The sequence below is a fragment of the Semicossyphus pulcher genome, unplaced genomic scaffold (assembly GCF_022749685.1).
Source record: "Semicossyphus pulcher isolate SPU_LCO1_2020_fin unplaced genomic scaffold, fSemPul1.0.p SCAF_9, whole genome shotgun sequence".
Classification (NCBI taxonomy): Eukaryota; Metazoa; Chordata; class Actinopteri; order Labriformes; family Labridae; genus Semicossyphus; species Semicossyphus pulcher.
The window spans coordinates 25,789,829-25,812,836 of NW_027211770.1; the positions used below are offsets into that span (position 1 = coordinate 25,789,829).

The 23,008-nt window shown below is 42.9% G+C and overlaps 1 protein-coding gene across 2 annotated transcripts; it reads right to left on the bottom strand.

Moving 5' to 3' along the window:
• Positions 1-1,460: 1,460 nt before the first annotated feature.
• mag (myelin associated glycoprotein) lies at positions 1,461-10,446 on the bottom strand. 2 transcript variants are annotated; one of them, XM_069656716.1, is made up of 10 exons: positions 10,393-10,446; positions 9,900-10,268; positions 9,420-9,716; positions 8,275-8,532; positions 7,329-7,589; positions 6,910-7,215; positions 6,688-6,787; positions 5,965-6,061; positions 5,639-5,692; positions 1,461-5,337 (listed from the first exon to the last, which is right to left on the bottom strand). In XM_069656716.1, exons 1-10 carry the CDS (start codon positions 10,436-10,438, stop codon positions 5,179-5,181), a joined length of 1,947 nt encoding a protein of 648 aa, XP_069512817.1. In that variant the 5' UTR covers positions 10,439-10,446; the 3' UTR covers positions 1,461-5,178. The 2 variants fall into 2 exon arrangements, with proteins under 2 accessions (XP_069512817.1, XP_069512818.1); XM_069656717.1 differs by lacking the exon at positions 5,639-5,692.
• Positions 10,447-23,008: the final 12,562 nt, after the last annotated feature.

Here is a 23,008-nt window from a genome sequence, read left to right on the forward strand (position 1 = left end):
TGTGTATTTAAAACCAGAATTCTTGCTTCCCTGAAACAGCAGATGTGCCGAACGCGCGTTAAAGAAATAAGACAAAAAAACAAAATTATAATTTGCAGTTGATGTGTCTGTAGTGCCGTGTAGTTTAACTTTTCCTTTAAAGTTACTTTAATGACTATTCGGTTGACGTTATATAGCATCTGGTGTGTTCTCATTGGGTGACTTCCTGTTCACGTTTTAAGCTGCAGGTTATCCTCAATCAGGCTGCATCTGGTTAAAGGTAACAAGCACCACCATTAGGGGTGGGGATCTTTAAATCAGGGTACTCACGATACGAGACGCGATATGTGGCCCATGGTAACGATAATATCACAATAAAGGGATAATTTATATATTGCAAGAAAATGATATAATGATACATCACGATATCTTACTTGGTTTCCCTTCATGTCGCAATCATTCATGTCACAAGAGCCACTGCCAGCAGTCATGAAGTAGCGAGGCGGTGAGTCAAACTTGCAGGAAAATATGTTTAGAGCACCTTATATTTGAAATATTTACCAACAGACCATCAATAATTGTACTGCACGAGACGGGACGACGATATATTGCCATATCGATATTTTCCCCTCCAAACCACAGTGTAACATTTCTTTAAGTCATGCTCCACATAATTAAGCAGCTCTGTGAGGCTAACAACACTAATTTGGTAATATTTTAGCTATTAGAAAACCGTGTCGAGCATGTTCACGATTAACGCCAGTAGGGTTCATTCTCTTGGTACCATAAATACATGCTTCAGACTTAAAGCTCCTGTGAGGAGTTTTTCACTGGTTATGAAACAGACTGAAATTAATTATGATTACTCTATATGAGCTACCAAAGCAAACCAGATCATCCACAACAAGATTGATTTCTATACAGTTATTTTTAATGCCTGAAACTGCTGGCGGGGGGGTAGGTGTCAGATGAAGCAATTAACTGCACGCTGCCTTTGTTTACATTTTCCATGGCAGAAGTGAGTGATACATATGTCTGTTAAAGAAAGCAAGATGAGCTTTTTGTTAAAAACCACCACTTAAGCATGTACAGGACAAAATCAGCAGAGATTAGAGGAACGGCTTTGTCCACAGGGGGCGCCAAACTCAACACAAACTGAAAGTTCCTCACAGGAGCTTTAAATCTATACGGCTGTTGACATGTTTTAGTGGTGGACCTACGACGGACCGACTGACATTGCGTTACTTAAAAGCTAATTGAGGTTGTAGGTTTAATAGCAACAGTCCCTGATCCTGCTGTATGTCAGATGATGATACACAATATATATAGTAAAGGTGGACGTGACGTGAATACGACCAGAGTACGTGTGACACTTTAAACAGAAGTCGTGCACTGTTTGTGAGTGTGTTTTTGATATCATTTCCTCTTTTCTATAATCTCCTCTTCCTCTTTTCACCTAAAAGACATCGATTACAAATAAATTTACATACACAATTTGGTATTTTATTCCAAAAAAACAAAGTCTTCATTGTGGGAATTTATGTTTTCATGTGTTTTTTACTATACTAAGTGAAACCAGGAAGCAAAATGAGCAGGACACACACTACTGTAACCACCAAAACAAAAGAGAAAGCATGGAGACAGACCAGTTTGTTTTCTATCAATAATCAACTGTTTCCTTAACATGTTGTTTTTGTTTTATTTATGTTTGCATGGAACTGAAGACAGATGAATTTGCTTGAGGCGTGAAAGACTTGTTTAAAATAAAAAAGCGAGCAAACGACATCATCGCAGAAATCCTAATCTCATTAAGTAACAGTGCTTATTCGCAGAGAGATTGCAAAACCCTGATCTGAATTATTGTGTCAATCATTTATGTAGAAAAAAAAAACATGTCTATAATGATAATTATGATCACCACAAAGTATAGGACATACAGATTTGCTTTACACACACTGTGACAAAATATTAGGTAAGACATAATTGATATTTCTACTTAAAAATAAATTAAATAGAAAACAAACCCCACCGTGAGGCGTTCAAAGACAGGAACTGGTTATTGACTTTATGCATACAGAAAATGTGGGAATGCTAACAAGTATATCCATCTTTACGTCAACAGAACAATGTCTCAACAAAAAGGATAATGTGAGTCAGAATGACTGGCTGACACCGGCTTTGTTTACATGCACAGAGAACTTCATTATAATGCTCAGAAACCCTGGTACCTTGTTCTTTGTATTACTTCCAGAACACTTTGAAGACCTGCGTAGGTTTTGCCAACAAAAACCCACAGTATTCATTTCGGACTTGGCTCACTAAATACTTCAAACCTGACTTAAGGATAAAGATGTTATAAAAGAGGTGAAAGAAGTTTAAGAATGAAAGACATGCAGCAAATGATTTGTTACAGTAACTGTTATGTGACTAAAACAGTGACAGTAATGTTTCACTCAGCTGCAGGTAAGACAAATTATAACAGTGCATGACTTTGTAATACATCACCACCATCACAGGTGAGCCCCTCGTGTCTCAGGTATAATTTACAGTCTTACACCTGCACAGCAAAGCCTTATGGGTACCTTTTGGTGTCAGAAAACGATCTTTTACACCTTATTATCTTTCTCACGTCTGCGTCAGAGGCCGTATGAGACGATCATCATCATGGATCAGAATTTATTTGGGTTCATGTAAAACACTTAAATGCCAATTCTGCCTACGAACAGTGTAGCCTCATGGAGTTACTGCAGTCGGAGGCTTTTGCTGTCATGTAATTTAATAAAAGCAAAGATGGACCCATTCAAATAATCAGTCATTACCTCCTATTTAAAATATGACACCATGTTAGTCAGTTAAGGCAAAGAGAAACAGAGACAGCAGTGGCTTCATACATTTATCTTGATCCTACACACCAGGATACTTGCAGACCCTAGAGGTTAACTTGTTGTCAAATCTCAAAGATTCTTTATTTAATCATTTCAATCTTTCAAGGCTTTGTCAATCAATTGGTTCCCAATGGCTTCATTTTATTGTACTGTTTCTGTTTTTTTAGGGTCAGTGAGAAGAAAACAGTCTCAGATGTTGCAGAAATAGAATTCTAAATGCATCCAAGGGTTGAGTTGTTCACAATATGCAAATTAACTAATACTTTTTAGAAAATAATCTGTTCTTTGTTCTGTTATTTTTTATTACATCAATGTTTTGAGAAGAAATAAGTTTGTTGTTATGGTTGTTTCTTACAGTAGTTTATTCTCAGGGCATCTAATCAGTATCCGTGCATGTTAGAGATGTTGGCAGGGTGATGGTTAAAGGGAAACTGCACTGACGTAGCGATATACATTTTAGGTATTGTCCATGTGCAGATGGATTACAGTCAGTGAAAACAGTTGCAGTATTTTCGTCTAATTGTTTATTTTGGAGGAACTTCGTAAAGGCTGAGTAAAAAAATCCTGGTGAAGTCATCGGGCGTATCTCAGCCAGAGATCGGAGACTAATAAGAGAACAGTGCATGGAGTTTGTAAAGGATGCTGATGGTTGCATTGTGGGTAACGTAGGCTCCAGTTGGTTTGGAACTTGAACCATAGTTCGCCTACTGTCTCTTTGATTTTGACCTCTCTTTGTAAATTCTGTCTCTCCCGAGTCATCAAATTTAATGGAAGTGCAACAGTAACACTATTGCTGGAGTTCCCTTTCAATGGTACAAATAAAAACTAGACGAGCACAGCAGTTATTATACTCCCTGCATGTAAACAAAGCCTCTGAACTGGCTTTGACTGTTGTGCACACCATTTTGAGGTTGGTACTATTTTACTTTGCTCATTTAAAGACAGAGTTCTGTCAAAGTATTTGAATAACGTGTAAAAAGACGTCGGCTTTCATCCTTAATTTAATACTTACATTGATGCCTGCTGGCAAAACAGTCATGCAGGGTATTCACTGTACATAATGGCAACCCCTTCCCTATCAGTATACATCTTATTAATATATATTATTAACACCATTATAATCAAGTTAGACTATTAGCGCTCTTAGATATAACATCTCAGGTTCATCAAATGTCATTGAGTAGCCCAACCAACTTGGCTAGTCAGCATCACTTTTTGTCATTCAAACATCTGATGCAGTCTCAAGTGAAGTGCTGCTCGAGCTTCCCAAAGACCCCAGTGATCGAGGCCTTTGAACCTTTCAGCACGATTTCAACACACACGCATACACACACACGCATTGTCTAAAAGAGATAACACTTTGGCCGCTCGCTCGCTCGCAAATATGTTGTGCTTTAGGTCTGTACTTTCTAGATCATTCACAGAGCTAGAACCCACACTTTAGGGAGACGAAGATGAGACCGACTTTTTTGCTTTTGGCCACAGTGCAGAAAAATCCCCCCCGAAAAACAAATCTCAACTCATTCTGAAGTTAAAAGGAAAAAGCTGGAAAGAAGCTTCAACGTTCTTTCAGAACTGAACTTACAAAACCTCTTCAATTACTATCAAAAAGTGATGGTGACATTCTTTTTTTCATTTATTTTGAGAGGCTACCGAGTCACAGCACACATTTAACACAATTATGCGGAAACAAGATGCTGAGACGTGTTTCCATCTCTCACCTCAGCCGGTTATTTTCTCTGGATGTGACAAACCAAAAGAAAGAGTCGAGAGGTTTGCTCTCAGCTGATAGACGCACGAAATATAAGAGAACAAAAAGCGCAGTTACTCCTTGCCCTGACGCTTCGACTGGCAGCAGACACAGTGACAGTTATCAGAGACAGATGTAGAGCAAATGGTAATATGGACGAGAGCACTCTATTGTTTGACATCAACAATCATTATGAAGAACATGGACACAGGAAAAACAACATGGCCGCTGGTTAACACTTCATGTTTTAGAGCTCATGAACTACAACTGAGGCTAGAAATTTTAACCATTTCTGTAACATTGTCCAGTGGGTCATGCTCCGACCCAAAAAAGTACCAGTTTGTCCAAATGATGGCGTTTGAAGGGGCGTCCCGTGGAGGAGGGGCAGCATGAGGGGGGAGTACTGGCGTGGTGCGTAATATGTGATAAATCTGAAGAAATGAGAAACAAGGAGTCATCTTATGCAGGGGAAATTCAGTAGAGGATGGTGGGTTATGGGGCAGAGAATGTGTTGGGGCTGCCACTGCGTCTCGCATAGCCGAGGGATCAGGGAAGGATCGCGATTCATTTGGCTTTGATTTCCGTGTAGTTGCTGCCGTCATCCCCCCTCCCTGAGGCCCCCTCCCTGGGCCTGGCCCCGATAAACTCCAGAGCAGCATAATTCAGCTCTTGCCTCTCCAGTCCTGCCATAGAGCCCACAGGTTGATAATCCCCGTCTTCTCCCTGCAGACAGAAGGACCCATCAGTGGCACAAATCACTGGCCAGGTGCCGGTAACACCTCATATGACGGTAGAGTGCGACAGACACCATAAAGAAAAGACGTTAGTGGTTACTGGTCGACAAGTGACAAGGAGATTGAGATGTTTCCTGTTAGTCTGGCCTTTTGTGTTAGTAATGAGGCAGCCATGCAGAGGGCAGGTTCGGAAACAAACAGCAATGTACGGAACATAGAAGCTGATATGCGAGGAGATGCATCCGTCATTGAGCTTGTGTTTTTTATGGGGATTTGATTTTGAACCTTACCGTAGTCTCCTCTAGAATGGAGTTAAACTTTGAGCCCAACAGCTCTGTCTTAAGCTGTGCAAGAGTTAGGGGAGAGAAAAACAGACAGAAAAACGCAGAGAAGCGATGAAAGCAAGAGAAAACAGTGTTTTGAAAGGTCATGGTTGGAGCTACTGGAATGCTAGTGGGAGAGGTTCCTTCTATAACCTCATTTTCAGAGGTCAAAATGGGGTCTGAAATTTTACAAGTTATTGCATTACCCAGAACTATAACCCCAAACAATCTGAGAATGGTCGTCCAACCCAATCTCCATTATAATCATAATTATTGACATCAGCATGTCTCACCACTTTCTTCCTCAGATTTTGTTTGTCCTTCTTGACTGCGCTGTAGTACAAAGCTGGGTTCTCCAGGACCACGTCCTGCCTAGGGTTGCCATTCTCTCTGGGGGACGGAGTCACATAATCAGACTCGGTCGCGACTGCCACTAACGCAGGGTGACACGCCAAGCCTGGGCATCCATTTTAAAACAACAAGCTCTGTAAGGTTATGCTGGTGGCCAACTATGGCTGTGAGTGACGTGGTTATTCAATGGGTTTAGTCGCTGAGCTCACACCCACTTCAGGGGTGATTTGTCAGAGTAAGCTTGCAAATTTGGGGGTCCAAATATGCCTCAATGCTAAAATAAAGCACCTTGGTTAAGAAGGCTACTCAGGTTTTATTTAGCGTAGCAGGTCAAGGATACAGGATACAGAAGCAGTGTCAGAGCAGGGAATTGAGCCTGCAAAATATAAGGTTAGTCCAGCTTGCTAACCCACTCCACATGAAGCCAATGTGGATCTCCAAGGATCTCAACAGGGACTTGTCCTGGCAAATAAACTGAAATTGCTTTTGAGAAGTGATTCTCACGTCCACATCGATCCCACATTCACTCATATACAATGTGCATCAAAGTGTTTTAGAATGGATGACAAGGCTTAAGTGTTTCCTTGGATATCAGAAAATGCTTAGTGAGGAAAAATTACTACTTCTGCCTCGCATCGGCCTCTCCATTAGTCATTTATACTCACTTCTTGTTGTTGTGGCCAACATATCTGACTGCCGCAATGATGAAGGCTATAACCGCCACTCCTCCAATGGTGCCAACTATAACGGCCATCATGTACTTTTCTGAAACACACGAGAGTGCTGTTAGAACGAATACATACAAGAGACAGAGGTGGTAAATTATTATATGATTCTATCAAACATCCTTACAGGCATCAGAAGTTTTGTTCACCGTCTCTACTTACTCTCCTGCTGTAGCTCCAGGTGTACGCTCTCTCTTCCGTACATGTTGTAGATGCTGCAGTGGACATTGACGGCAGGGCCGTTGTCCACCCGCTCGCCTTTCTCACGCAGCTTGATCATGCCCGTGGAGGTGTGTCCGTCTGTGTGCGTGTAGAAGTTGTACCGGCCGTCTGTTTCATTGATTGTGATGTTTAGGTCGGGCAGGTAGAACTCAATGGTGGGTTCAGGGTTTCCTGTGGCCATGCAGACACACTGGACACCCTCCCTGACCACCGTGCACTTTGACTCCTCCAGAAGGACCGGTGCATCTATTGAAGGAGGCAACATGGAGGGAATATGAATCTAAACCAAATTACTTATTATTATTCCATGTCCTACATTTTTACACTTCTATTTGGTAATGCAGGAGTGAAGCACTTACACTCAACAGTGATGTTGAGGGAGCTGCTGGCTCTTCCATGCTCGTTCTCGGCCAGGCAGCGGTACTGTCCGTCTCCCTGGGGTGTGATCTCTACGATATCCAGCACAGACAGCTCGTCGGCAGTGATGGTGCCCACTAGCTCCCCGTCCTTCAGCCAGGTGAGGGTTGGAGCCGGGCTACCCTGGGTGCTACAGTGCAGGGCCAGTGTGGTGCCCTCTTGTACCGTGAAAGAGTCATTCACCTGGGGCTCGCGGGGAGGGTCTGCAACAAAACATCGAGGCATTCACATTTGTCTTTGTCTAACAATAACACGTAGCTTATTGTCACATTCAGCTGTTACAGAGTACCTTCATCATTCGCTCATTCGTTGGCGTCATGTTTCTGTCAACCTGATGTAAGTCCTATCTTCCCTTTCTTTTCTTTCCTGCCAACTCCTAAGGCACATATTCCTCTTCTGCTAAATGCTCAACTATGTTTACCAGCTGGTTGCAAATGGTGTCAATCTGCTGTTTAGTGCAGAGCAGGAAGTATGCAGTACATTTTTAGAGCTGTTATGAAAACAGCTCCCTATTGCAGCCAAAAGCAACGCCATGGGACCGTCGAGAGTCACTTGAGAGAGGCTTAAAAACTTAACACTTAAAACTTGCTATTGAGCTCTGTAAAGCTCTGCAAAGGAGCTGCAGATTCTCTAGAGCAGTAGTTCCTATCCTTTTTTCCTTGGAGCCCCCCCTGCTTGTATGTAAGAAAGGCTGAGGTTTCGATGGATGTTTCGAGACCATTTTCTGTAGCCTACTGATAGGAGAGGTTAAGCTAATTGTACAATCGAATCTCATTTGAAATCCCATGTAACTTGCCGTGCCCCTTATCCCCACCACATACTCAATGAATACAGTTAGTACAATATGCATTGTGGAATTGGGTCACACCTACAATCTGTGAGACTTACACTTGATCGACAGGTACATTGAAGTGTTCATGATGCCGTAGCCGTTGTCCCCGATGCAGGTGTAGATTCCCTCCTGTGCAGGCGTCAAATCGTCCAAGGAGAGGGAGATGTTGGATGCCGTGTCCCACAGGAGCTCCTGGTCTCCAAACATCCAAGAGATCCTGGAAGGAGGGTTACTGTCCACCTCGCAGTGCAGCATCACAGAGCTGCCCTCCATCACCTCTGAGGACACATTCACCCACACAGAGCGAGGAGCGTCTACAGGAGGAAAAGTAAGATGGAAAATTTGATATCCCAGGACTCAAATATCTAGAGACAACACCGAATGATGAATGGATTTGGAAACATACAGTTCCGTCCATAAAATGAAGAACAGCAGTATGGGGAAGGGTTTGGAAAAGGGAAACGGAACATGGTTATAAAATGTATGAATTAAAATGAGCAGGAGGCGATTCACGTTGGTTGGTCTACCACTTTGGTCTACTCTGAAGAATCTCAGCAACGATTGGATAGATTGTTGATGTGGATCATGCAATCATCAGGTCGACATTTTTTGTTCAAAGTTCTAATACAAGACCAAATACTTATAAATAATTTGGTGAAACCCTCAAAAGCCCGATTTGTATGTTGTGTTCATGCTTATAAGCAGATAATGTGTTATTGCCGGTTGAAAGCCGGTAGACTTGAGTGGAGCCAGCTCATCATGCAGCTCAAAGCAACACAATGCCTAAGTTAGCCTCACAGAGCTGCTAGCTTTAGACTCTTAGTTTTGTTTAATCCAGAAGTTTCTTCCGAAGATGTTCATTTGGATGCAAATGAAAATTATTCTGAAAGCTGACACAGTTCTTTCTGCCCTTTTACTAACTTAAAGCTAGGTTTAGCGTTAGCTTCAAGCTACTTAATTTTGGGAAACCTTTTGGCTTTTTTGGAACTGAATTGATGAAGCAGCATGCCACTAAGGAGGACGTTATTAATCTTGAGCCACCTCACAATCATTGCCTGGAGGTCACTCAAGATAGACTGGACAAGATTTGTTTGACAGGAAGTCATAATTGCTGTTGGGACTCTGGTATGACATGTCAGACTCAGCTGGAGAAGCATCACTTCTTTATTGGCCTTACAGAGTGAGGTGCTTTTTCACTCACACTTGATGTCTAGAGTGACGAGCCTCTCATAGACGAGCGTGGTGTTGGGGTAGTAGACCCTGCAGCCCAGGAGCTGCCCGTTGTGCATGGGTCTGGGTGTGAAGGTGAGGGTGCTTGAGAGTACGGCTGTGTTGCTCTCCTCCAGGTAGTCAGAGCTGAACTCCGGGTCGGGCAAGTAGTCGGTGTACATCCACTGGATCTCAGGAGTCATGTCAGGGCAGTTGTCGGGAGCGTAGCATGTCAGCTCCAGACTCTCATCGCTGACGATTTCCTCTGGGACGTCAATGTTGGGCTGATCTGGTGGACGGGAATACAAAGACATTGCTGGATTTCTTTAAGGAATAATAATAACAGGAACTTTATTAATCTTCATGCAAAGATGTTTGTTTTTTGATGGAATAATTCAACAATTGATCACACCTCTGATTTAATTGTTTCCTGTTTATATTCCACTCTGACTAAGAGACACACTCCACTTACCGAGAACTTTGAGCTCAGCGAAGTCTGGGAACGTGTACATGTTTGCTCCGCCGAGGTCAGCACGAAAATAGTATCTCCCTGAGTGCTCTGTGCCGATGTTGTTGATGAGCAGAGTGCAGTTCCTCTGGTGCAGGTCACCCAGCAGCTTCGTGCGGCCCTTGTAGCTCTCGTGCACGACGTCCGTGCGCGATTTGAAGACAACGGGAGGGAAGAGTTGGGGGTACGGCTGGCCGAAGTACCAGATACCGTGGATGCCTCTGTACGGCCTGATGCCAGACGGATACATGAAGGTGCACGGGATGACCACGCAGGAGTTTGTCATGGTGGAAATGTCCCGAGGTACCCAAACGTTCCACTGGCAGCTGGCATCTGAGAGAAGATCAGAGACAGAAAAATAATTACAGGTATCCTCTCCAGAGGTGTAACATCACTGAATGCATTGTTGGAAGAAGATGCTAATATCAAACAACGTGGAGGTACATGAATTTATTACCATTGATGATCAACAGCAGTGGTAAGAGCAGCTCCAAACACCACATGGTCTCTGCTCAACGCTGGACCATAGACCTCTGGAACACATGACATCCTGTCAGTTACAGCGCATGCATCATCAAGAGCAAAAATAAAATGTCTTTTAAATGTCTTGTTGACAGCACTGATGCTGTTGTGTGACTCACACACTGAGTCTATCTCCAAGAATCCTAAAAATACACTCCGATGTTTCTGAGATTTCATAGTTTACTTTCTGGGTATAAATAAAGCACGGTACCCAAACGTTAAAACAAAACTACAGAGAGAAATTTTTGAGAAGAATTTTGTAAAAATAGCAGCTTACTGACAAAAATCGAATGTTTTTACAGGTTCACTGGTGACTAAAACCGGAGTTGTTCATGACAACAACATTATGTTTCTTTTTGCCAACTACCAACAAGCTATTCCAATTTCATATTTTCATCGTGCTCATTTCCTCCCCCAGATGAAACAATGCTGATATAACACTGCAGACATGAGTCATACATACCAGTCATACAGACACATTTATCTACAGTGATGCACTAACTTTCTCTCATCAAAATCCAAACAACTGATTGAAAAAAAATCAATAAGAACTGAACTGAATTAAATTAGTTATTTGTCAGTTTGTAAAATATAAAATACAACGAAAGGTGAAGAAGCTGAAATTCCTTTAAAATCCCGGTGCTCTTCACTGAATTGGGAATGACATAATTTTCCTGTTAACAGCTGAAATTTGAACCCATGCCAATTGTGAAATATGTGAAGGGATTTGAGTGATATTAAAGTATCCCAGTGCATATTTGAATAAGCTCCTGGCATTAAATTCAGAATCAGATTTGAACGGGCGGCTGGTATTACTGTTTCAATCTATGTCCGCTTGCTGCGTCAGTACAGTGTAATAGAGTCAGACCAATATGGGATTTGAGACCGATAAAGAGGATTTTTAAACACTAGTTAACATTATTATGCATTGATAACCAAATCCAGTGCGGACCACCAACAACTCAGCTTTGTTGCTCTTTACATGATAGATCTTTAAATGTTGATATCATTGTTTAAACGGGCCGATCCCCATCTTAGGAAGCAAATACATCAACCAAACACAGAAACACTAGGATTGCATCCCTGAGGTGCCAGACAACCTTTGCATAAGTATTGAAATATCTCATAAAACTTTTCTGGACAAACTACATCATGGCGCCATTTCTGAATCGCCACAAGCATTGTTTTCTACATTAAACAGCTCTGGAAAAATTAAGAGACCACTCCACATGTTCCTTAAGTCAGCATCTCTCTCTACATGTCACGGCCAGCACAATCCAGATCTGAACCGTTGAAAACCTCCTGAATGTGATCAAGAGGAAGATGGATGGTCACAAGCCATCGAACAAAGAGTCACCGAGCACTGTGACGGACTGGTGGAGAGCAGCCAAGATGTATGAACGCTGTGATTAAAAAAACAGGTCATTCACCAAATGTTGATTTGTGAACTCTGAAGTTACAACATTAGTATTCTGTTGTTTAAACACGAACATGAGCTTGTTTTCTTTGCTTTACTCAGGGTGTGAAAAACATCTTTTGGTTTTCTTAACCAGTCGTCATTTTCTGCAAATAAAAGACATGAATGAGAATGTTTTATTTGGAAGAAGGGAGAAATCATGTTTACAACAAAACCAGAGAAAAACATATCTTTGCCTTCGTTTCTAAAATATTTTCGGAGCTGTAGGTTCTGTAAAAAGATGCTTTTATATCAGCACGTATTAGAAAACGTATATCGATGCTGATACATCTGTGACAGGCCCAAATCAGGCCAAGCACTCTAAACTCTAACGTACTTATATTCTTTGTTATTAGTCCAGCTATTTGAATGTTATACTGAGCTTAAGTTGAAAACAGAATTTGAATGGATAACAGCCTGTGGCTTAGTGGTAGAGTTGGTCGGAAGGTTGGCGGTTCGATCCCTGACTGCTACAGTCACACGTCGAAGTGCCCTGTACTCGGTGGTAACGCCATTGGGTATGAATGTGCATAGATGCTGATTGGAGATTGGCACTTAGGCCTTTGCCAACAGTGTGTGAATGTGAATGGGTGAATGTGACACGTAGTGTAAAAGTGATTTGAGTGATTGAAAGACTAGAAAAGTGCCATATAAATACAGTCCATGCACTACTCTTCTACTAAACTTGACACAATCTAACTTTTATTGTAGACCAGGTGTGCCAGTGTAAAACTGTGTTCCTTAAATTAGTCGTATTATTCTGCATCAGCTAATATCCACTTTCAAAATGGGTCTACTGATTAAAACCGCACTGCCTTCATTCTCCATCAAACTTTAAAAACTGTTCTCTAAATGTGTTTTGTATTTTAAGTAACAGTTGTATAGTAGGCTTCTTTAAAAAAAAGTTTTATTATAAAAAGCTGTGACTCAGAACTTTGGTTTTACCTTGAAATCGCTGATGGTTGAAAACAGACCGAAGCTCTGCAGGACAGCTCGTCGGCAGCTCCACTAGAGGGTGTTCACTCACACCCGGACAGCTCGGCAGCCTTCTTCTCTGTAACAAAAAAAAACTGACATCAGCATCACCAGGCGATGACATCACTCACAGTCCCCTCGCTCACACACGAGGCGTAGTAAGCCCAGCGTCAGTCAGCACCTGTCTGCTGCCCCCTCAGTAGAGTCGCTCATTACGGTGGCCGTACGTAAGCCGGCCCAGTGAATGACACTCACTGTTGGCTGAGCTGTGACACAACGCCAAACTCTAGTCACCACACATCATGTCACCAGCACTGACACTATGTGTTTACTGTGCAAGAAATACATCAGTGCAACAATGCTCAGTGATGACAGCATGCCGCCGCACTGATTCAGGGAAGTAAGAACGGGACTAGAGTAGGCTAATTTGCTTTTAACTGTGCTCACGTCATCTATTCATCAAGTTAGACAAAACTTAGCTCTTAGTTTTGAATACAAATATAGTGATGATTATTTTACCATTAAGCGAGTATAACTTACTTTCAGCTGCCGTTAAACTTTAGCGTAGATACCACTAATGGCCAGAGTTTAACAACACTTTTATGACGTATGTAAATCAGAATGAGTCATTTTATATTGAGGCACAATAATCTCTCTCTAACTCACTTTCAAATTTCATATGTGTGGATGTCTATTACTTTTTTTTTTACTTATTTACTCTTGTTTTCTTTCTTACTGGGTCTTTGAATCATTAAAACAAACTTAGAAAACCCAACCTGTTTATGTAAAGTGGATGAAGGCGCGCTTCATCGTTATGTCGTAAAGAACTTGGTGGTGAACTTTTACCTACAAGTACGTCAATCTTGTTTATGTGTCTGTGATGAAAGTAATAATAATAATAATAAAAAGGTCAGTAGTTATAGTTGCTGTGTGTATGATGCTGCCTCAAGTGGCTCTACATGATGATCCTCAGTTACATACAAACATTACATAATGTCAGCTAACTAGAGAAAACATACAGCACTGCTCATCCAGTCACAAAGAAAAGAAAAACTCTCTTTGTGCCGTGTTTGCCTCCCTTTAAATGCAGAATAAAGTCTCTTTATAGATACGTTACAGGTGAGACGTTTATCAGTTTTCAGATTATTTAAAGCAGGTAATAAAAACAATGAGATCAATCTCCACCAATCCATAAACATATGAGAATTCAAACTTAAAAACAGCCAGCATTACAATTTATTCTACCAGAACAGAAAACATCATCACTCTCTCCAACTGATGAGCGTTAAGCACTTAGCATCGGCTGCTCAAACTGCAACATTTACTGTACAGTTTTTGCAGTAAGTTTTAGTGTGCAGGCTTTTAACAAGCTTGCAGTCTGAGGAAGGCATAATAAAAAAATAAACGCCTGAAAATATTGTAATTTATTTATGTACTCAGTTTAATATAACAGCACTGCAATATCCATTATTTTTGAGCGTTCAGTTTTTATTTACATTTCCAACGTACTAAAACCGTCCCCGTTTTAAAGGAATTTGTTCAAATTAAATACAAAAATATAACATTTTCCTGCTGACACGTCCTTGCATGTACATTTAACGCATGCAGACGTACGAGCAGAGGGCTTAGCCTCATGCTGCAGCAGCCGGCGTGTGCAGATGGCAGGCCTAAGAGTGGATTGTGTTGCAGAGCTTCGTGATTAACACGTCCTCACGTCCCCCCGGAGAATCCATGACCAATAAAATAACCTAGCGCATGAAAGAGAAATGTGGGAAATAATGCTGGTTCGGTGTTGCAAAGGGGCTGCGGATTTGTCATGCTGCCCGTCGTGCTGGCAAACGGACACGGGGAAGAATTTGTAGAATTTTGAGCACCAAAGGAAGTTTACAGGACTCGGCTAGCTTGGACTTCGACTACTCGCAGTGAGAGAGGAGACAAAGCAGCAAAAGTTAAACAGTGAGATCCAACCTGCTATAAAGCTCTGAGAGATGTCTTTCAGCCACCTTTAAAATTGACAGTAGGGTGCGGTGTTTTGTCTCGATTCTATCCATTTGTTTAACTAAAATGTTGTGCTTCTCAAAGGTTGAGTTTGTGAACGCTGCTATTTTGATGTGCATTTGTGATTTCGTATGTTTTTAACAACTTCTAAATGTCTTTTAGGTGTGTTTTTTACACCACAGCCACACACATGCACTTTTATTTACTACTTGCTGGTATTTTAGTTTGAAACAAAAAACTAAAACAAAACATTTTAAATTAAAAAGCGGTTCCAATTCAAGACCTCGTGGCCCATAATGCCTCACTGTCTGTGCCTGGCTTTGACAATCCTAACTTTTCTCCAACGTTGCGTCAAGCTCCACCATCTGCACGCCAACAAAAGGCCAGGAGCTGAGCGAGTGCGTCCACGCGGAGAGAGGCCGCACATCAGCACCGGCAGGAGAGAATAGAGCGGAGCAGCCAGGCGGGAGCACTGACACCACCACCAAGCCCAACAACAACGTGCTCATTGACGGAGCAGACAAACGGCTGGCACCGAGCACACAGCATACGTGTGCACACTTACACGCCACGCACGCACACAAAACACTTGCCTCATACCAGCCTCAGCACCAGGCTCCTGCTCCCTCTCAGTCCTGACTTCTTCTTCTTCTTCTTCTTCCTGTTGTTCCTGTCCTCCCTGAGTTGGTCGTCTCGCTCTGAACCCTGGATGTCAGAATCTATGTGAAATTATAGAAAAGGCAGATAAAGAGAGATGTGAGAGGAGACAAGGGGAAAAGAGGGAGTCTGTGTGAGCTCTGGTTTACATGCGTCGTGGGCAGCTCTGAATATGCGTCCAGGCATTTCTGGAGCTGTTCTTTTGGCCCACTCAGAATTCCTTTCCACTGGTGCACCGTCTCCCTGAGCCGTCCCGTGTGTCTCTGCGCCTTGAACGCGGGCCCTTGATCGAGCTACCGGCTGAGGTCAAAGCAAAACATGTTGACACGAGCTGAACTCTTTCATGCTAGTGATGCTGAAGACACACGGACTAACGTCGACGGGGAAGCAAGGATGACTCAATAACACTTTGAGTAAGTCTGTGTGAGAGCAACATACGGAGAGTGGGAGGAATATAGAAGTTGTGAGATGAATATGGTTATGTAAATTACAGATTTACATTAGTTTGATGCAGATTTTGAACTTGGAAATGTTCATTTGTTTGCCTAAAAGGGTTTCAAACACACAATTAAACTCTTAAAATTGTGGAAGAATTTGAATTTTAGACTATAAAAACAGCCTTCAGGGCGTGATCACTGATCTCTCAGCCGTATGCAGATCTTATATTTCCTTGCAGAGGAATGTTTGTAGGCGAGGAGCACAAGCATGGATCCACTCAAAGGTCCACCGAGTCTGCATATAAAAAGTAACAAAGACAACTTGTCTATCCCTGTGGCACTTTTCCCCCACTCTCATTGTTACATGTAGCGTGAGTCACTGCGTCCAAAAGCCTTTAGGCCACCAGCCAAGTGATGGCATCGCCCAGACGTGGATAACCTCAAGGGAATCCCTCCGTAGACGGTGCGGAGAAGAGCTGAGGAAGATAAAGCTGCATTGATGAGCTGGAGACGTGTACAAATGTGGCATGCCAAACCCCCCCCCCTACACACACACATGCAGCAGAAGTCATGCCAACACACTCCTCAGTGTGGGGTGTGCAGCTATGTGACCCTCCTCTGCATCCCCTCTGTGCCGTTTGTGAGCTCGGCCTGCTTCATTGTCCTGCTGGGACTCCGGTGTTTGTATGCGTGCTTTAAATGTGCAAACGCAGACAGAGGAAGAGACAAACGTCAGGTTTGATTCTGTTGTGTTTATCACAAACACTCAGGCAAGAAATAGCATGTGCAAGAAGACAAATAGACAGAGCCTTGTTCTGTTTGTGTGGAGAGATGTAATCTAAAAGCACATCAGAGCGTCTGATCTTTTAGCTGCTGTGTGCCGAACCTTCCCCTCTAATATCTGAGGTAATCAAACTTCAATATAACCGTTTATTCCCCATCACGCTTCAGGGAAACACGTCCTATCTGAACAATCATCTCTGCTAAATCGGGCCACGACACCTTTTATGAGTCATTTTACATTATTGAAATTGCTCACACAAACAGGCGACTGTGCCAAGAAGAACATTTTCATTGTGAATATCGTCTGCGGCCGCCCGTGTACAAGAGCTTCACCGTGGCTCTTGCATAAAAAGAATGGGAACCTTGTATGCAGAACACTGCCCATTGTGCGAGGGAGAAACTGGAGGAATTTTTCCGGAACAGGCCCGCTCACAGCTTGCGCTTTGCTGCTTTGCCTGTGACGCGCGTTTTGGTCCTTCACAAGCGAAAAATACTCAGAGGAGCAGATGGTCTTAAAACATGACTGCTCCCCCTCCCACACATGGAGCGCTGAGCTGCGATGAGCACAGCGCACAGCGTACACACTCATGCACACGAGATACAAACATAAACACGGAGATGTGCCAGAACCCAGTCACACAGTCTGTCCAAGGTTCTGCAGAGAGTGCTGGCACGGAGACAGATTCAGACCCGACTTTGAGGTAGTCAAAGAAAATAAAACCGTTGCTGCATGCCTCTTAAATCAGATACTACAAAGAGAACGGAAGGTGCATACATTTTTGCTTTTCTAAACCAACATCTGGGTGATATTTTAGTGTTGTAAGGAACATTTTATCTTTGATTTGCATCTGTTTTTCCCCACTTTTATTCAAAGGAAAATAAAAATACTTTTTATGCATTTTTCATTGAACAATCTGCTTTTTCCTTTTGATTCAAACATCAGAAATTGATCATATCTTACCATTTCTCTTACAAGTATCACATGCACTAAGCATGACTCTAGAGAAAGCTTCAGTCGGCAGATCCATTTTTTTTTTCTACCTGGCAAAACCCAGTGACTCTGGCAATCCCCGGCCCGGTGGGCAGATGGTGAGCCGCAGGCCGCCTCTCTCATTACAGAGCTCTCCCTTCCGCTCCGAACAATAGGGGGCGACAAACAGAGTGGTCACCTGTTCAGCCACAAATAACGGAGGGCCCCGTCCCAATAGAGCCTAAAAGTGCCACTTGACTCGGAAGAGTGAGTATAAATCGAGCAGCCTGCGTCCTTCCATCACCACTGGTCTGATCTAGGTGAAACGATGGCACTTCTTTGCACTGTAGGAAATAATGTTGCCGCGACGGGAGACATTGTTTTTCTTAAAGGAAGAATGTAAGCTGAGATTTATCCTCTCGTACATTACAAAACCTCTCGATGAAAAGCTTTAAGAAATGCTCTTAATGTTACACAAAGGATGCAGAAACTTTCTACAAACGTCGGCCGATTCTTACAACATACATTGGACTGAAGGAAAATCTATTACCAAAGGTTTTATTCCTCTGCTGACGCTCTATTTGTAGATACGGTGAGTTTCTGTGGCGTTTCTGACAAATTCATTACAGAAAATATATCTCTCGCTCGTTTGAGCAAAGCAGACTGATGTTAAATTACTTGTAAAACGGTTTTGGTTGGCAGTGTAATCGGAGGCTCTTCTACCTGAAGCCTGTTTGGATGTGCTAATACGCTCTGGCAATTACAGGAACGGCTCAGTGCTAATGGCTCAGGCAGAGAAATCAGTCCAGTAATAATTGGCTGAGCTTTTAGCGGCCCCCGCTAACACCCATCAACACACGCACACACACACACACACAGAAAACACACTAAACCACCCATGTGTGCACGGTTACACATTATCACAAACACCTTCACTCATGCATGCATTCATTATGGCACACACACACACACACACACACACTTATTCATTACCTAACTGAGTCTAACTTGTGACTCATCCAACTCTCAATCTTTTCACTCGCTCACTCGTCACTTCATCTATGAACGCTCACGCAAACATGCACACACTCATCCAGACTGTAGGTGTTTGACCTTACAGAACAAAAATAACTAAATAAGATAGAAAGATAGATAGATAGATAGATAGATAGATAGATCTCAAACTCCTCTATCTGCACAAATCTACATCCACTTGCTTCTTTCTCGCAAAAAAAATCTCCAATTCCAAAAGCTCCCAAGGGTGTAAAAGATAATAGGTGCTGCTGCTCACCTGTGTAGGTGACCGTGGCCGGCCTCCAAGCGTTCAGCAGCTCCTGTATGACTCCAACCAGCAGCTTTCCCTCTGACACTCACATGCAAAGCGTCACTCCAGCCCGTCGCCAGCAAGACCTCTCGCCACTCTCTGTACCAAGCCCCAACGGTGGAGAATAAACCGCCCTCCCCACCGCCTCCACCACTGCCGCCACCATCATCACCACCACCACCACCATCACCCCTCCCTTATGAAAATGAGTCCCTCAGTGTAGCAGCATTGTTCTGAGGCTTCGCCCCAAGGCTCAGCCATTCATAAATACACACGGCGCCACAAAGGGCCACACTGTTCCCCCTCGAGCCAACAAATACGGGTAAGGCTTTGAGCTCCAAGGCCTTTCTGTACAAGCAGGCTTGTATGGTAACGCTGGAAGGAGCGGAGCATATTCAATCATTTTGGATTGCTGGAGAACATCCACATTTTTTTGTTTTTGAGGTCAGTGTAACAGAAGGCAGGAAATGAGAGCAGACGGGGGTGAAGCAGATGATGAGGAGGGGCCGGACCTACAGTTTATGAGAGGCAGTAGCAAGGAAACCCAATGTCTTGTATATCAATTTCAGTTCCGGTCATCTGCAGGTCTAGACCGTACTCTTTGTTATATTATTTACAGAGCCCCAACATGAACCCACCATGAGCAAGTACTCGGCAACACTTGGTAACAGTGGCAGGAAAAACGTCCTTTTAACAGGCAGGAGCCTCGTGCAGAACCAGACTCATGGTGAACAGCCATCTGCCACGACTGGATATATGTCTTTAAAGGTTTAATAAGTAGGATTTTTTCTTGCATTTCGTCAACAACACATTCAAACTGGGCCCCTCCTCCTGGGCTCTTCATCACCAGAAGCTCACTCTCACTCTCTCGCGCGAGAACACGCCCACTCCGCCGAGCTAACACCGATAGCATCACGGTTACCTTCGCACTAGCATGCTAACCGCCGGTTTGCTTGTCCTACCCGGTTTGAGGCGCCTACCTGTCCAACAGAAAGAAGGCCAACTCTGCATCGCTCTTTCGCCATGTTCGCCGGTCTGAATGGGGCCCAGTTGCTAATTTGAACCACTCCCACACTCACCTATACGCTGTGATTGGCTCAGGGAGCCACAACAGCGCCCCTCCTGAAAACATCCCGTGCAAAGCAAAACAACAGAATAGTTGCAGAGGGAAGGGTCTCACAAGGGTCTGCACACACACTCACCAACACACATGTACAGAGGCCATAGACTGAATAAACAGTAACAGTGAAGCCAAATCGCCCCCTGTTGACTGACTGCAGTATAGGTCATAAAGCCCGCCTCCTCCATGTTATCAGATGGGACATGAGTCAAACTATAAAATCAAAATACACATCAAATACATTTTTCTCAAACATGGTTTCTGTCATTATAGTTAGTTCTTATCATGCTGATTTACGTCCAAGTGTTCATTTTTCTGAGTTTATTTTTAATTAGTTATTTGATGCTGTAAAAAGGATGATTGACAGCTCTGACCAATACGGCTCCTGCAGCCGATCAGTTCAGGATTAGCAGAGTGGAGGACGATTGGTGAGAGGAGACGTAACTAAAACAATCACTACAGTCATTGAAGTTTACATATGTGAACGTCTGCTTCAGACCAACACAATTGATCATCGGTAAGTTAAATGTGTGTTTTTGTTAGCGGAAGTGGCTACGGATGTTCCACCTGCTGACCTCTACTGCGCAGACTCTGGCTCCAAATGACGTCACCATCGTAAGATGGCTGCGCCCATCACGGGGCTAGTTTAGCATCACTTTTGTACAATGAGAGCAGATGGAGATGCGTCGTCCATCTACAGTCACTGATAGAGGCCCATAAGTGATGATTTATATTATATTATATTTGTAAAAGTGTAAATTTTATTTTTCTAGGAAAATCCTACTTATTATGTCTTTAAATTCAATCTAAAGAGACAAGGCTTCAGGAACAAGTGAAAACAGTTTTTGCATGTTTCACCCCGCTGACAACAAATCTGCTTCTCTGATATTGTGGCTAACGTTTAGCAGCTAAGTGTTGCATTTCAACACCAAACAAAAATCAACTTGCTTTATGCGTCTTGAGAAAGGTGAGGCCTATCTGCTTTAACTGCTGTATAAAAGTCACATAGTTTCCATATGGTACATTGGTATATATGGTCTACTTTCCAAAGCAGTAATGTAAGTGTGACATAAAAAGTAGAACTGATGGAAACAAACGGAAACAAGTGAAAGACTGGAGGCACGTAGAATCAGCTTGCGACAATCTGCTATGTCATGTGTCCTTCATTTGCAGTAAATGACAACATATTTTAAATCTTTTACATGATTCTTCACACAAAGTCACACTTGTCAGTCCCAACAAGTGGCTGCAGAATTCAATTGAATTCACACCCACAGTCAGTATGAAAGCAGTGGGTGTAGCCGCAATGACGTCAAGCATTTATTTTGTCGACCACCGTCTTGTGTCTCTTCTTCAGTCGAGCATATTTGGACAAGATAGTAAAATGCTAAATGGCCTGTACGTATAAAGCGCTTTTCTAGTCTTGCGACCACACAAAGCTGCTTTCACACTACATGTCACATTCACTCATTCACACACTGATGGCAAAGGTGCCAATCTCTGCACATTCATACCCGATGGCTGTGCTACCGGGAGTTTCTTGCCCAAGGACACGTCTACATGTGGCTGTAGCAGTCAGGGATCAAACCACCAACCTTCCGATTGAGAGCTGATAAACTCTACCACTGAGCCACAGCCGCCCCTTTAAGACAAGATCTCTATCCTGATGCAGGTCATTGTCGCTGCAACATGACACTCACGAGGTTGCCACACCTTTAAGCACGCCCTGCATTATCGTTTTAGATTTTACAATAAAATGGGACCATCATATACAAAGTGAACATAAAGTCATCAAGAAAATATTTAGTGTGGTATTAAATCAACGTAAAAGTAGGGTTATCGTAACATGTCTATACAAAGTGACCAGTGGAGTCGCCCCCTGCTGGCTACAAGAAATAAAGCAGGATAAAAGCACTTACAACATGGCTTCACTGTCTTTGTTTACACCTCAGCACAGCATTGCTCATTACTCACGTACAGTAAGTTAACTATAACATCGCCTGCTGAAAGAGCGCTTGTGTTGTGTCACATGGTAAAGATGATAGATATGGGAAAGAGTTGGTTGTAAGACTATGAAATACAATGCATCGATAATATGCCACACTATCTATTGAGTTTAGGTTTAATAACACTGATGGTCAGACTTTAAGCTAATGAGAGGCAGCCATGTTTGTTTGACACATCTGTATTACTGGTTATAAAGCTGGTTTGAGAAATTAATAAAGTTTGCAAGTTGTTTACAAGCTGTGAACTCATAATTATATACATGTAAAATTAGGTCCAGGCAGCAGCAGTGATAATGTAAAGCCCAGTTCAGATCACTGATTCGCAACACAACAAAACTGTTTTAGGATGTTGCAGAGAAAATTGCAGCGGTGTGAACTGGTTAGTTGCAGAGCGTCTGAAGCCTTTGCGTGGAGTTGCAGAAGATTTGACTTGTCAAATCTCCAAATGCAGTTTTAGAACTGAATGATGTAGCTATTTCACTTCAGCCAATCCGGAAACAGCATAAATTGGCATAGGCACCCCTGTCTCTGGCGCTGCAGTAGCCAAAGACGGCTCCTGATCCTCTCTTTCCAAACTCTCCGTCTGACGTTTATTAATCAATGTAACTGTGTGTTCACACCGAACGCAGAGCGAATATTCGCCTCGCATTACTCGCGCAAGTTTGACCGCCCTTCGCTTCCAGAATAGAGGAAAGGAAGCGGGGCTTATCTCCATGGTTACCAACGTCGTCAGGAGAATCTCGATGTTGATAGGCTTTCGCTACACCGCGTGACGTGAATTTGCTGAGGAACTTCAAATTTTTTGACTCACACAAATTCGCGTCA